Source organism: Cnephaeus nilssonii (genome assembly GCF_951640355.1).
Source record: "Cnephaeus nilssonii genome assembly, chromosome: 16".
NCBI lineage: Eukaryota > Metazoa > Chordata > Mammalia > Chiroptera > Vespertilionidae > Cnephaeus > Cnephaeus nilssonii.
This window is the reverse complement of record NC_137087.1, coordinates 45,039,313-45,053,720: the sequence shown is the minus strand read 5'-3', so window position 1 is coordinate 45,053,720 and position 14,408 is coordinate 45,039,313. Positions and strand designations below refer to the sequence as shown.

The 14,408-nt window shown below is 42.8% G+C and overlaps 1 protein-coding gene across 2 annotated transcripts in view; it reads left to right on the top strand.

Annotated features, from left to right (window-relative positions):
* ARMH3 (armadillo like helical domain containing 3) overlaps positions 1-14,408 on the top strand; it is a 158,899-nt gene that overhangs the window by 140,746 nt on the left and 3,745 nt on the right. For both annotated transcript variants that reach the window (XM_079793678.1, XM_079793677.1), the window contains one exon: positions 13,422-13,538. In XM_079793678.1, coding sequence (XP_079649804.1) covers positions 13,422-13,538 — 117 coding nt within the window. The remainder of the gene's footprint in view (positions 1-13,421; positions 13,539-14,408) is intronic.

The window sequence follows — 14,408 nt, the reverse complement described above, 5'->3', positions numbered from 1 at the left end:
GAGTTTGCTGCCAGTTTTGGCAGAAATGCCTAAGTAGAGGCTCCTGGCACAGAATGATAACTTTATAATACAAGTGAAAGAAGAGTCTCTTTATTCCATCTAAGCATATCAGGAATGAGAAATAAAACTTTTCTACACACTAAAGGAGCATGGTGATTTTTTAGTTTTTATTTATTTATTTATTTTAATAGATAATATACTTATGTGAGTCAGAATGTAAAATTTTGCACACTGAATTTTAATAGTTTTTAAAGTTAGTAGTTCCATTTTGTTTTTTTAAAAAGGCAAAATGAAGACTCTCGAAATTAATGTCCCAGAGCCAAGCTAGATGAATGCTGAGGTCACTGGTGAAGAGCGCAGCTTATTCTTCTCTGCCACTGTCAGCATTTTCTCCAACTAAGTACGAATTTTGAAATGTCCATCACATAAACTTCTGGTCTTCCTCAGTCAGGCTTCATTGCCAGTGAAGCATCATTGGCAGTGCATAGGAAGAATAGTGTTGGAGTTGTAGGAATTCCAGTAGTTGTCAGCTTTTCAAGAGGTTACAGGAGACAACAGTCCTTGCTTTCTTAACCTAAGAAAGATCCTATACCCCAGTTATTAGATGAGAATATATGGGTAGGACTTCCTTCTTCCATTTGATTTTAGCCACCTCCTTCCTTCCAAATAGATCTTTGGGAACTTTTGTTTTGTTTCCATCAAGACCTCTTCCCAAGGAGGTAGCTTAAAACTGTATAAGATGTCCTCAGAAAAGCATGGTTTGCCACTGTGGTAACATCAGAGGCCAGAAGTGTTCCTATGCAAACTTTTATCTTCAGTATACTAGTAAGTGTTAATTGAAAGTGTTTTTGCTAAGTACCATAATAGCACTTTGACCTTTCTCAGTGATCCTGCCCAAGGAAAAATGCAGTTTTAAATATGACCCAGTCAGCTAGAAGGGTAACTAGAGAGCCCACAGATGGGATTTCTGTAAAGAACTGTCTGTTAGGGAGGGACAGATCAGTGAGGCTAGGCAGGGAGGCAGAGACCCTATGTTGAATTTCCAGTGAATTAGGCGCAGAGACTGTGTTTTCTGTCTCCCTTCCTGAGAAGTGATATGTTTCCAAGGAAAGAAACCTCACATGGGGAGAAGAAAGACATCTGCATCTTGGTTTGAGCTGGGCAGAGTGGTCCCACTGCAATAAACCATAGAGAAGGAAAAGGCCTGATGTGGTATTAGTGTATCATGTTCCCTACCCCATTACGCTGGCTGCTTTTTAGTGTGATTGCATGCCTTGCTTGTGCAGGGTAAAGACCTGGACATGTTGGATCTGTAATTAGTGCAAAGAAAAGCTTCACAAGGTGTGTCTAGGGCTTCAACCAAATAAAGTCAGAGAGGTGGGGCAACTGCCCAGGGAAATTAAAGAAAGTCACTGTCACCACTCCTTTAACCAACTGATGGCCTCTCACTAATCACTCACTGTGAGGTTCATTATCTGGTCCACCTTGCTGAAGGGCAGAGCCAGTCGGTCAGATCAATAAATCTCAGGGCAGTAGAGAGCCCTTGGTAGCAGGCTTGAAAGACATGGATAGACAGGGAGAACTGGCCAACTTACATTGGTTCTGAAATTGTGTTTGGTCCTGAACTATATGAGATGAAAATAGAAAGGGGGAAAAAAACTTATATGTTCTATATGCAGGGTGCCAGTATAGAGGAAATAGTTATCTTTTAAAAGGTATTATCTTTTCTAGCTTAAGAGATTTATGTCCATTTTTAGGTCCTTGTTTCCAAACATATATATTGGATAACTGTGCCCTGGAGATGCAGGTTGTCTTGGACAGAAAGTCACTGTAAGCACCCAGAGAGGGATGCTCACTCAATGAAGTCTATGATTATATTATTAGGTTGCTATCTCTTCTAATTCCTGTGCTATTGGCTTCTTTTTTTTTTTCAAATACTTTGAAAAAGTGTTCTGAAAAAGAACCAATTCTTGCCTTCCAAGAATATCTCAGATCCTGCTTTGATATGAGAATTCTCTGTTTCTGGGTGTCCTTGGTTAGTGCAATAAGACAAGGAATAATGGGTGCTCTAGCTTCAAGTTCCCAGATTTTATTATTTCTTTTCTATGCAAAAGTACAGAAATATCTGCTGCGTGCCAAGCCAGGGGCTATAAAAATACAAAACTCATACTTGCCCATCCTTGAGGACTTCTTGGTATAAGAATCAGGATCACTACTTTCTTGCTTAGACCTCTTTGCCTATGTGCTTCCCTGTAGACCTCCCTCAGTGATATATTTAGCATGCTTACAATAGCCCCACCTGACTCTTTACAAGCCTAAGGAGGACAAATAAACCTCCCTGTTCTCCTTGTACCCTAGTGAAATACTGCCTCATTATAAATCCATAAAAGGTTGGCTAATGACCCCTATTTGGAGTGAGTTTCCACATGGAGAGCCATATCTTTTATCCCTGCCTCAGTTTCATTAAAAAGGCAAAAGTAGAATCTTCATTAGTTGTCCATGGCATAAGTCCCTAAGCTTGGCAAATGGTTTTGTCAGAAAGTCCAGTTTAAGTGCACTCACTTTAAAAAAAAGCAACAACTCATGTGGCTAGTACCCAGCTGAATATTATTTCAAACATTGTTGATTGCTACCCAGAGTCCATTTCATTTGTCAGGGAAGAATGCCACTGGTGAAGTGGAGGGGAGGAGTACAGTGAGGGGAATCCTTGACAATGTTGAAACTCTAAGAACTCCTAGCTTAGAGTGACTGATATATCAGTCTGAATCATTTTTGCCCCAACCAAAAATGAAATAGTAAGACCAAAAAAAAGACATAAACTTTCCCAGCTGGTGTGGATCAGTGGTTGAGCATTGACCTATGAACCAGGGGGTATGGTTTGATTCCAGCTGGGCAAGTGCTGGGTTTCGGGCTCCATCCCCAGTAGGGGATGTGTAGGAGGCAACCAAGCCATGATTCTCTCTCATCATTGATGTTTCTATTTCTCTCTCCCTCTCCCTTTCGCTCTCTGGGAAAAAAAAAAAAAGACAAATTTACTGCCATGGCATATTTTTTTTACTAGTCATGATTTACTGGACTTATTTTTTATTTAACTTTATTGAGGTATAATTAACATATAATAAAATATATTTATGTAACCACCACCACCACCACAAAAAAAAAAAAGCCTGTTAAGATTTTGATTGGAATTACATTAACTTTATAGATCAACCTGCGGGAGAATTGACACTAATAATATTGTTTCATTATCATTATGAAATTTCACTCATTATTCCTGATAAATTCCTTGTTTTGAAGTCTCCTTTGTCATATATTAATGTAGTAAATCGACTTTCTTTCAATTAGTGTTTTATAACATATCTTTTTATCTCTTTTTTACTTTCAACATATCTGTCTTTATATTTTACATGGATTTCTTTTAGACAGCCCATAGTTGAGTTGTGATTTTATATCTAGTTTAACAATCTCTGCCTTTTAATTAGAGTGTTACATTTAATTTATCAATATGGCTGAGTTAAAATCTGCCATTTTTTTCTATTTCTCCCATCTGTTCTTTATTCTTTTGTTTTTCTGCTTTCTCTTGGATTAATTGAGTATACTTTTTAGTACTCCATTTTATGTCCACTATTGGCTTTTTAGCTATACCTCTTCATTTATTTTTTTAGTGTTTGCTCTAGGGCTTATAATATGCATCTTTAAACTTATCGCAATATACTTTCAAAATTATGTTCATGTAACATATATGACTTCATGTAACATATAATAACCTTGTAATAGTTTATTTCCATTTGTCCCCCTTCTGTCCTTTGTACTAGTGTTGTCATACAATTTTCTTCAAGGTTTGTTATAAATTTCACAGTACATTGCTATTATTTTTTGCTTAAAAGAGTCAAATATCTTCTTTCCTCAGTTTTAAATTTGGAAAAGTTCCTGACAGTGGCTGTACAACCTTGATGTGAGAGGGCTTTGCCATGTGCCTGAAAAATTGCTTAGTCTCAATTGCTGTTGGACTGAATTCCCAGCAGAATGAGAATTAGGGGACAGCTAAGGAAAAGGATGTGACCTGACAGCAAGCTTGTGCCATTACCTTCTTCTCAGTTTGATCTGACATCTTCAGTATATCCTATCAGGGGAGATTATTTAAGGCTGCCATCGACCCACTCCCAGTCCAGACAACATGTATGGCCTTCTCTGCGAGGCTGCCAAACGAGGATGGAAACCACAAGATAACAATAGAGAAACTTACTGAGACTTATTATAAAATAGGAAATAAACATGGAACACACTAGTAGCAAGAAGATTGTAGTGGGAGGTAATGGAAAAGAGGCTTTGGAATCAGAAACCTGGGCTCAAAAAAAAACATCATTTACTAGTTATATGACCTTGATCTGTCTGAGCTTTCATTTCTTTATCTGTAAAATAGTCATCATTATTGTCCATAATGTTTTCTAATAATAATATGAAGTTTAGAGATAATATATGCCATAACTGATATGGCTCAGTTGGTTGAGCTTTGTCCCATGCACCAAAAGGCCACCTGTTGTATTCCTGGTCAGGGCACATGTCTATGGTGGCCTCAATCCCCAGTAGGGGGCGTGCATGAGCCATTCGAATGAAGTTTCTCTCACATCCATGCTTCTCTCTCCCCCTCTCCCTTCCTCTCTAAAATCAATAAAAACATATTTTGAAAAGAGAGATAATATATAAAATAAACATAAAAATATAAGTGATAGCATCGAGCAAATACAAAGGTGCCAAATGAATGCAGGCTATGGGAACAAAGAAGAAAAATGAAAAGAGAAAGTATTTGATGTATTCAAATAAGTTGAATCAGGTGGTTAAATGGTGGCCAGGAGGGTATGGAATTACACTAATATTTGAGGATAATGACATGGAAGGCAACCATACTTCTTTTTGGCAAAGTGTTACCATAGGGATAAAATCATAGAAATAATAGTTTTGCAAGGAACCTTTGAAAGCACATACCTAATTCATGGCCCTCATTTCACGTATGAAGAAACAGATGTCCAGAAAGATTGTAAACTACCCAAAGAAAAAAGCTGGAATTATAAAACATCCAGGGTTCTTAATCCTCATCCAGGGTTCTTCGTGTACTGGCAGCCTCGTCTAACTTGGGGCACGTTCCTGAGTTTACGGGCCAAACTTGGTCTCTTAGAGAACAAACTTTCAAGGAAATCAAATTCACTTCTAGGAAATGGCAGGCATGATCTATGGAGAGCTGGGAAGGTAATCGGGTAAAGGCTGGCTTGATGTTTGAGCTTCAATGATTTCCAGGTCCTCAGAGCTCCAGGGATTCTCAGTTTCCACCAGTAGCAGGTGAAGACCCTGCTCATCCTTGTCCTAGTTCAGTGGTCAGCAAACTCATTAGTCAACAGAGCCAAATATCAACAGTACAACGATTGAAATTTCTTTTGAGAGCCAAATTTTTTAAACTTAAACTTCTTCTAATGCCACTTCTTCAAAATAGACTCGTCCAGGCCGTGGTATTTTGTGAAAGAGCCACACTCAAGGAGCCAAAGAGCCGCATGTGCCTAGCGAGCCGCAGTTTGCCGACCACTGTCCTAGTTGGTATAAACCACCAACAAAACTTTATAGACCACTCCAAATTCATTATCAGCAAAATCTGGTTTGGGTTGCTATTTTAATTACTTAATACCCATTTAGAAGCTTGAAATTCAAAGGTCTTTAATCTATTGGGCTTCTTTAGCCACAGCTGTCAGGTGATCTCCAGGCTTGGGTGGATGGGTGTTAAAATGATTCAATGAATCCCTTCTACATGAAGGCTCCTACCTCAGGGCCAACTTTCCATGCTCTTCTCTTCTACTTGTAATCTAGCCAAATCCCTAATCATAGAAAAAATAATCCCTGGATGATTTGAAACAGGCATAGTAGTTTAAAGGAAGAAAGAAGATGAAGGCTTTTAAATGATTTTTCATGATAATCCCACTGCCATGTGATATATTTCAGATATTTATTCACTAGTTAGAGAGGATGATTTTTTGGCGCCATTTCTTCCACAAGGCAGGAAAGTACAGCTTGAGAGATCAAGCTCTGAAACCACAGACGAGCACCACCAGGCATAAGTCTAAACGTTGCCTTTGCTTCTCTCTCCCATCAATTAGAGGAAGCTGAGTGGTTACTGCTTATTCTGCAGGCTGATGATGAAAAAAATAATTAAAGATTTTGTTCCATAGAAAGTTGTTGGGAAGTGATGTTCGTCCCTTACAATTATTCCAGATTTGGGACAAACCTATCCATGTGCCCACAGAACCAAAGTCTGAATAATCAGTTTTGCTCTCCATACCATGACTCTCAACAGGGTCGCCTAAGACCATCGGAAAACACAGATTACGATTCATAACATTACGATTCATAACAGTAGCAAAATTACAGTTATGAAGTAGCAACAAAAATAATTTTATGGTTGGGGGTCACCACAACATGAGGAACTGTATTAAAGGGTCGCGGCATTAGGAATGTTGAGAACCACTGCTCTAAACTATTTGTTGCTCTAGCATAATGTCCTATCTCTAGAAGAAATAGTGCTGAACACAGAGTAGTCCTTCAGTAATGGTCAGTGGCAAATGGGACTGCCAGAGAGGAGAAGATCCAAGTAGTTGCAGGCAATTTTTATGGTAAAAGCAAAATGAGATCACCTTCTTGTTATCCATGGAGGAACAACGAAAGTCAAGCACACCTTTTCTCAGCCAGGAAGACGGAAATCTTTTTCTCTCTACTACACGGTAACCGTCTTCAAACTCAAAGGAAGATAACTCTTCCTGTGAAAATGAGAATGACCTACTCAGGGCATTGCCTAACTTCCTTCTCTGGATTTGTTATAGGGCTGAAATGCTCTGTTATCTTCACAAGAAACTAGAGACATTGGAGCTCTGATCTTTCATTTTCTCTGAAGGGAGCTAATATAGCCTCCCACATTCCTTTACTTTGCTAAAACCAGACCTTCCCCAGAACTGGTTATGGATCTCCCAGTGAGCAACAACCCTCTTTTCTCACAGAATCAATAAAGGTCTGTCCCTAACCTTGTAATTTCACCAGTCTAAGGACAGGCTATCAGTGGCATTCTTACCACTAAGTTATTGGACAGCTTGGAATGGAAATTATGATGACAGAGAAGGAAAAAGCCAATTCTTCTTCATAATCCATATTTATTCTTCCAAATTTAGGTCTAGTTAAAAATAAACAAGAAGCACTGAAGCCTTGATAGTGTGGCTCAGTTGGTTGAGCATCGACCCATGTACTGAAAGGTCGCCAGTTGGATTTCCTGTCAGGGCACATACCCAGGTTGCAAGTTCAATCCCTGGTTGGGGTGTATATGGAAGGCAACCAATCGATGTTTCTCCCTCCCCCTCCAACTCCCCTTCACCTTTCCTCTCTCTCTCTCTAGAATCAGTGAAAGGCATATCCTTGGGTGACAATTAAATTAAAAAAGAAGCACTACAAAGATGTTCTCCATGCCGAAACCGGTTTGGCTCGGTGGATAGAGCGTCGGTCTGCGGACTGAAAGGTCCCAGGTTCGATTCCGGTCAAGGGCATGTACCTTGGTTGCGGGCACATCCCCGATAGGGGGTGTGCAGGAGGCAGCTGGTCGATGTTTCTCTCTCATCAATGTTTCTAGCTCTCTATCCCTCTCCCTTCCTCTGTGTAAAAAATCAATAAAATATATTTAAAAAAAAAAAAAAAAAGATGTTCTCCAAGTAAATACCGTGGTGAATCACCACTGGGTCTAGTTGTGCCTAGACTCTGAAAAAGAGTTTCAACCAATAGCTAGTAATTTTTAAGATAACATTGTTGAAGGGTATAGTTCTAGATTCAGCCTTCCTGAACTCATATCTTAACTCCACCACTTACTAGCAGGGTGGAGCTGGGTGAGACTCAGTTTACTCATCTGTAAAATGGGGATGATAATGTTTATCATCTAGGGCCGATAGTGAGGATTAAATAAGGAAATGCATATATAAAGTGCCAAGCATACTGCTTGATACACAAAAAGTGCCTAATAACCTTAGCTGCTATTATTATCTCATTTTAATAACTCCATGAATAACTGCTTTCTAGGTCCTGAAATTCCAACTCCTGCCATAAATGAGCAAATGCTCCCCTCCCTGACTTTCTTCCTGGAAGAGACCTGTCTTTTACAGGCTTACCAATGAGGGATATACTGTGGAGGAAAGAACACACTGCTTTAAGGTTTAAACATCAGCAGCTATAGACAGGCAGAGTGGCAGGCCCTCTCCTGGAGAAACAAACATGCTACTACTATTGATTTCCTCACTGAAATTGTGTCACAGCTTGATTCTCGGCACTCTGAAGGAAGGGACCCACTGTTACATTATAGATTTTTCATAGCACCTAACAGAGTCCTAAGAAACAGTAAACATTCAACATAGTTGTAGACTAATTTAGTAACACTCAGGCCCAACCAAAAAGGAAAGGAATCTGTCATCAAGGTCACACAATAAGATTAGAGTTAGGACATTACAGTACACCCAGCACTGTTCTCAGCACTCTAATAGTTTCTAAAGCCCTCAGAGCTATGTCCTGCCTTTAAGGAGCTAACAAGCAAAATGGGGAATCAAGATAAACCACCATGAAGGGCATACCCACAGATGTAAGCACATAATAGGGTTCAGCCAGTAACACTAACTGTGGATTAGAGTCAGCTGCAAAACTAACCAGTGAATAGGCAGCCAGGTTGAAATCACATCACACCTTTAAGACAAGGAAAAGGACGGAATCCAAGGTCTCTTCTATTTTGTCTACCACCTCGTCCATTTTACATTACTGTGTCAGCTAATTCTGAAGGCAAGATTCTCCATCAGCGAGCAGGGCCCCTGGGACGTCAGCTGTAGGGACAGCCATTACCTCTGACAGGTCTGTGACTCTGGCACTGACAGTTTAGGCTCCGCCTCAAGGGCAGATTGTTCAGGCTCAGCTCTCATGCTGAAAATAAGTCCCACAAAAAGGATGAGCAGCCCTAGCCGGTTTGGCTCAGGGGATATAGCGTCGGCCTGCAGACTGAAGGGGTCTCAGGTTGGATTCCGGCCAAGGACACATGCCTGGGTTGTGGGCTCGATCCCCCCACCCCAGTAGGGGGTGTGCAGGAGGCAGCCAATTTATGATTCTCTCTCATCATTGATGTTTCTATCTCTTTATCTCCTTTCCTCTCTGAAATCAATGGCGGGGGGCGGGGGGGGGGGAAGGATGAGCAAAAGGTTAAAAGGATGGGAAATAATGTTACTTTACTCCCAAAATACACAATCCATAGTTTTCATTTCTTAAAAACCAGGTTTGATCCATTCTGAAATGCCCTTGTGGGGTGTGTTCAAACTGAGAAGAAGGTAATGACACAAGCTTGCTGTCAGGTCACATCCTTTTCCTTAGCTGTCCCCTCATTCTCATTCTGCTGGGAATTCAGTCCAACAGTGATTTGAAATTAAGCAATTTTTCAGGCACAGGACAAAACCTCTCTGACATCAAGGCTGGATAGCCATTGCCAGGAACTTTACCAACTTGACTGTTCTCCTTTGCTGCTGTCTTCAGGGTAGAAGTTATTTCCCATTTTGAAGGCTCTGTCTTAAAAAATGGGGCACAGGCTCTTGAATAGACTGTGAGGAATGTCTATTGTGTGTGCTAAGGGGAGGGTGTGAGTTTGTCTGAAATTTAGTCAGCAATTTTGAACTAACTTCGTGCCCTGGGACCTCTTTCCTTCCTGTTCCTGATGACACCAAGAGCCTCAGAATCTGTACGATGCAAGGCTGGCCTCTGTGGGTATTTCTGATCAGTTTTTCTTCAGTATAACTTGTATCCCTTTGCACTACCAAGTTTGGTAAGGTTGGGTGTTCTCTGACTTCTCACTGATACATTGCCAGTTAACTCAGGACAGTGTGGTCATTATGGGAAGCCTGCTTTCATGTTGAACAGAGAAAGTAGATTTTCTCCTCACCAGAATCTGCCATATCCTGAATGAAGATGTGCAAGGCCCTAGCTCCCAGCTTATGGTTACTCTATCTGGGGATAAGCAGAACTGCCAAATGCTCATTGTCACCAGAAAGAAGCTTTCATCATAAAATTAATAACCATTTATTGACTACTCATTATGTGCCAGACATTGGACAATCATCTCTTTTCATTCTTACATCAGCCTTATGAGGGAGTCTTATCTCCATTTCGCAGATAAGAAAACTGAGGCTCCAAGACATTAAGTTATGTGTTTACATAGCTAATTAGTAGTCGATGGGACCAAAATTCAGGTCTCTCTGACCTTAAGGCCTATGTCATGCCCTTCCCCTCAAGAGACCTCACAGGAGGGGTTTAGGTTCACCCCGTTCCCCAGTTTGTTCTTCCCTAAACTGAGGCCATTTGTGTCTTACACTTAAATCCAGAAGATGTTCCTTTGTGATGAAGAATGATTTATGCACATAGGGTCATTGAGATAGTTTGAAACGGGCTGCGAAGACAGTTACTCTTAAGTCCCAAGAGCTCTCCAGGTAGTTGTTTATTATCAGATAATTCACTTAACCTTCTTAATCAGTATTAAAACTGGTCCCAGTGCACGAAGTTAGTTCAAATTGCTGACTAAATTTCAGACAAACCACACCCTCCCTCTAGCACACACAATAGACATTCCTCACAGTCTATTCAAGAGCATGTGCCCCATTTTTAAAAACAGAGCCTTCATAATGGGAAATAACTTCTTCCGTGAAGACAGCAGCAAAGGAGAATGTTTCCATCAATTGTATGTTACTTTTAAGAACTCAAAATTTTATTCCCATCTCATTTTAGGAAGACAAATTCAAGTTCCATTTTATAGAGAGAAGAGCTAAGGCTCCAAGAGGTTAAGTGAATTATCTGAGATCCTAGAGTAAGAGTGGGACTACCAGTTCCATTCTATCAGGCCTCTTGCCAGGACCCACGTTTCTGTCTAGTGCGGGTCTCGGGGGTCGGGAGGGGTATGGACTCCTTAGAGAGCATGTGGCTTACAGGTGATTTACTGACTTTGGAGCTACTTTGAGCTGAGGTGGTGAGCATGGTTCTAGGAAACCTGCAAGCCCAACAGCTGATGATAGAAGGTAGCCTTGTACTTGGAAGATGGATTAGGGAGGGATCTCAGCCAGGATGAGGCCAGGAAGCCAGAGACCAAGGCTGAAAATTATGGTGAAACCTAAGGTCGTTAGGCACAAGGGCACTGGAGGTTGCCCTCTGACTAAGTGCTGCCCTTGCCACGTCCCAGGCCATTGTTGAGTGTGAGGTCCAAATGAGACATGTTCCTAAAGTCTGGAGTTACAGAAGGCAAAGTCCCAAACGAGGAAAGTACCCAGTGCTCCAAAGTCCCGAATGGGCTAGAGCCCTGACTTGAGCTTAGAATGTCTTCTTTTAGGAATTTAAGAGAAATGATGAGGGCAGGAGATGGCAAAGGCTGGGTGAACTGAAGGGCAACTTTCCCTTGGGTAAAAGAGGACAAAAAGAAGTAAGGTCTGGACAGAGGAGAGCTGGGATCATGCACTAAGTCCAGCAAGGCCTGTGGTTTTCTTCCAAGGGGCTGGCAGTGCAGGGGCCTTCTTGCTTTCACCTCCCTGCAACAAACTGAATGAAGGTGTTCTGGCAAATGCCAGCTTTACTGGGAAAGGAGAAATCCCTGTTCTGAGTGAGATCTTAGAGCTTCCATTCTGCCCTGGCAGGCAGAGAAAGTCCAGGTGATCAAGGCAGCCTTGCCTGAGGTGTGAGGCTCTTGGGATGGAGCTTCTCTTGACACCCTCACCTTCTCAGACATTGGCTTTAGCATGGTATTTGTCTTTTGGCAACTGACACCCTTCAGGACAGGCGGAGGCCATGCTGCCGAGGCTGCCTTTGTTCAGGGTTTGGGCAGCATGTATTCTTCTATTCTGCCTGGTTTCTGGGGGCTGGTTCCATCTTGGAGGAGTTCTGCCTTTTTCCAGACTTGAGCCATTCACTTCTGAGCCAAGACCTTGGCTGTAGCTATTGCAGCCATGAACACAGCCCAGGTGTATTAAAGGACCAGGTTACTTTGTGGGTGGATACCATTGCTGGGGACTGGTCCTCCTCCTGTCAGAGCTTTCAAATGGAATTTGAAGCAAGAGAGCCAGCCCATATTGGGGTCTTGGGATACACGGGCAAAATCACCTGAGGAGTTCTGGAGTAGTGATCCTAGAGCCTGGGCCAGACTTTTGTCCTAGCTGTCCCTTCCCCCCCACAGCCTTCCCCATGTTCTCCATCCACACTCTCCCCTCAGGAATTCTTGGCAGGCAGAAGTGTTTGCTACCAAATGAAGTCTGCCCTGGCACAAGACTGAATTGCTGAGAACAGCTCAGAGGCACCTTTGCGCCCTTCAGGGGTTTATCCTTGATCCCTCTGACCAGTCCTGACTCTAGCTTATCCCCTTCACCCTTATCTGCTGTTAGAGCTAAGCCTCCTTCATTACTCATTCTCCTAAGCTTCCTACTGAGCTGGGAGCTCTCCATGACATCATAGACTTCCCTCTCAGGTCGGATCAAGTTGCAAAATAGCTACCACCCAGATTGCCAGAGTGAATAGTCACTTCCTCTCCTGGTCTTTCCTTTCTGCCCAGCTCATTTCTTCTAATTTGATGTAGTGCCTCTCTTCCTAATTGTCCTTGCCTTTAATTCATGGTCTTATAAACTGAAGTCACATCAGGACCAGCTATGATAGTCCCTTCCTTTTAGAACAACAGAGATCCAAGGTTCCTGGAGTCAGTTGAGTCTGAATCCCTACCATAGGAAGTCAGAGAGAGGAATGATGGGGGAGAGACCCACTCATCAGAACAAAAGATGAGGTTACCTCTAACTTAGTCTAGAAAGTGTTCTCTACACCCCAAAGTTGGGATACCCAAAAGTTCGATCCAGGCAATAGATAGGAAGACTGAGTTGGCATTGAGAGATGAAAACAAGTGGCAGATGGTGCTGAGGAACATCCCAGAACTGAAGAAATATGGTTCCCAAAAAGGAAAAAGGAAGGATACATTGGCAAAGTCTTACGGAGCTGCTGTGGCAACCTGGCCAGAGAAAGCTGCAGGATGTGGCTGGGAACACATTTCTGGTATGGGGACATTGGTGAGCTTAGCAGCTCACTATTCTGTCACTTCTTTCATGCTCTTTTACCATACCCATAGTAAACAGCCTTGGTGGCCAGGCTGGACTAGTCAGGAAAAGTGGGGAACGGAAGAGATTAGAATGTGATCCCGAAATCCTGAGGAATTGCTCCCCATGTTTAGGGACTTTTTTTTGGGGGGGGGGGGTGTTAAGTACTGAGCAGTGCAGTAGGGCAGCAGGAGGGGCATGCATGGGGCCATGTAACCTAGGGTTTGCCTGTACTAAGCCCTGCCTGGCTCTTGACCTCCCCAGGTGCTGGAGGTAGTACGAGCCAACTATGACACACTCACACTGAAGCTGCAGGATGGCCTGGACCAGTATGAGCGCTATTCGGAGCAGCACAAGGAAGCTGCCTTCTTCAAAGAGCTGGTAAGTCTGCCCTGCTCCACCTCTCTCTGTGTCCTCTGGGGACCCTTTCCCAACCACTGGGTTCTACTCTGCAGCTGAGCATCTAGAGAACAACCACAGTATTCCAAAGGCTGATGAAATAAGACTTAAGGGGTGTGCAAACTTCTCTCCCAAAGAAGCGCAGGACCAGGCAGTGAGAGAAGATATTCCCCAGGGTGCTGGTGCCAGGTTGGGAAGGGTGAGAAGCCTGAGACAGCATTGCCCACCTCTCTTCTGCAGCCATAGAGACAGCCCTTGCACAGCTTCAGCTGGGCCTGGGGTTTGACATGTGTTCCCAGTGGCAACTCTGGCTCATTACTCCTTATCCTGTCTAGAGAGCAACTAATGAGAATAATTGATTCTTCTCCTCCTTATGCAGTCACTTCCTAAATTCCTAACTGGTTCCTGGTCTGAGTGTTTCCCCCGCCCCCACCCCAAACCTAGTTCTCCAGGCTTCACTCTCTGTCCCCACTCCCACTTTCCAATCACTCAGCTTCCTACAGCCTCCATCCATGGCCACCTGGAGCAGTGAGCATTTGCTCTGCCTCCTACTCCACCTCCCAGTCAGCATCTCTTCACAGAACTGGCCTCTCCCTGTTGATGGTCCCTTTCCTGCACAGTGCTCAGAGCTACTCCCAGGAAAAGCTCAGCCTCCCTGTAGTCCTGCCACTCCGCCTGCCTGGTTGCACATGAACATCCCGGCTGGGGGCTGAGCCCAGGACACAGGCCTCTGTACCTACTTCCCATGTCCTCAGACCTCCCACTGCTAGGCAGAAATTGCATCAACACAGCTTTTACTACTCTCTGCTGAGTCCAAGATGAAGATACTGGATTTTAGCTCATCTATTTTGA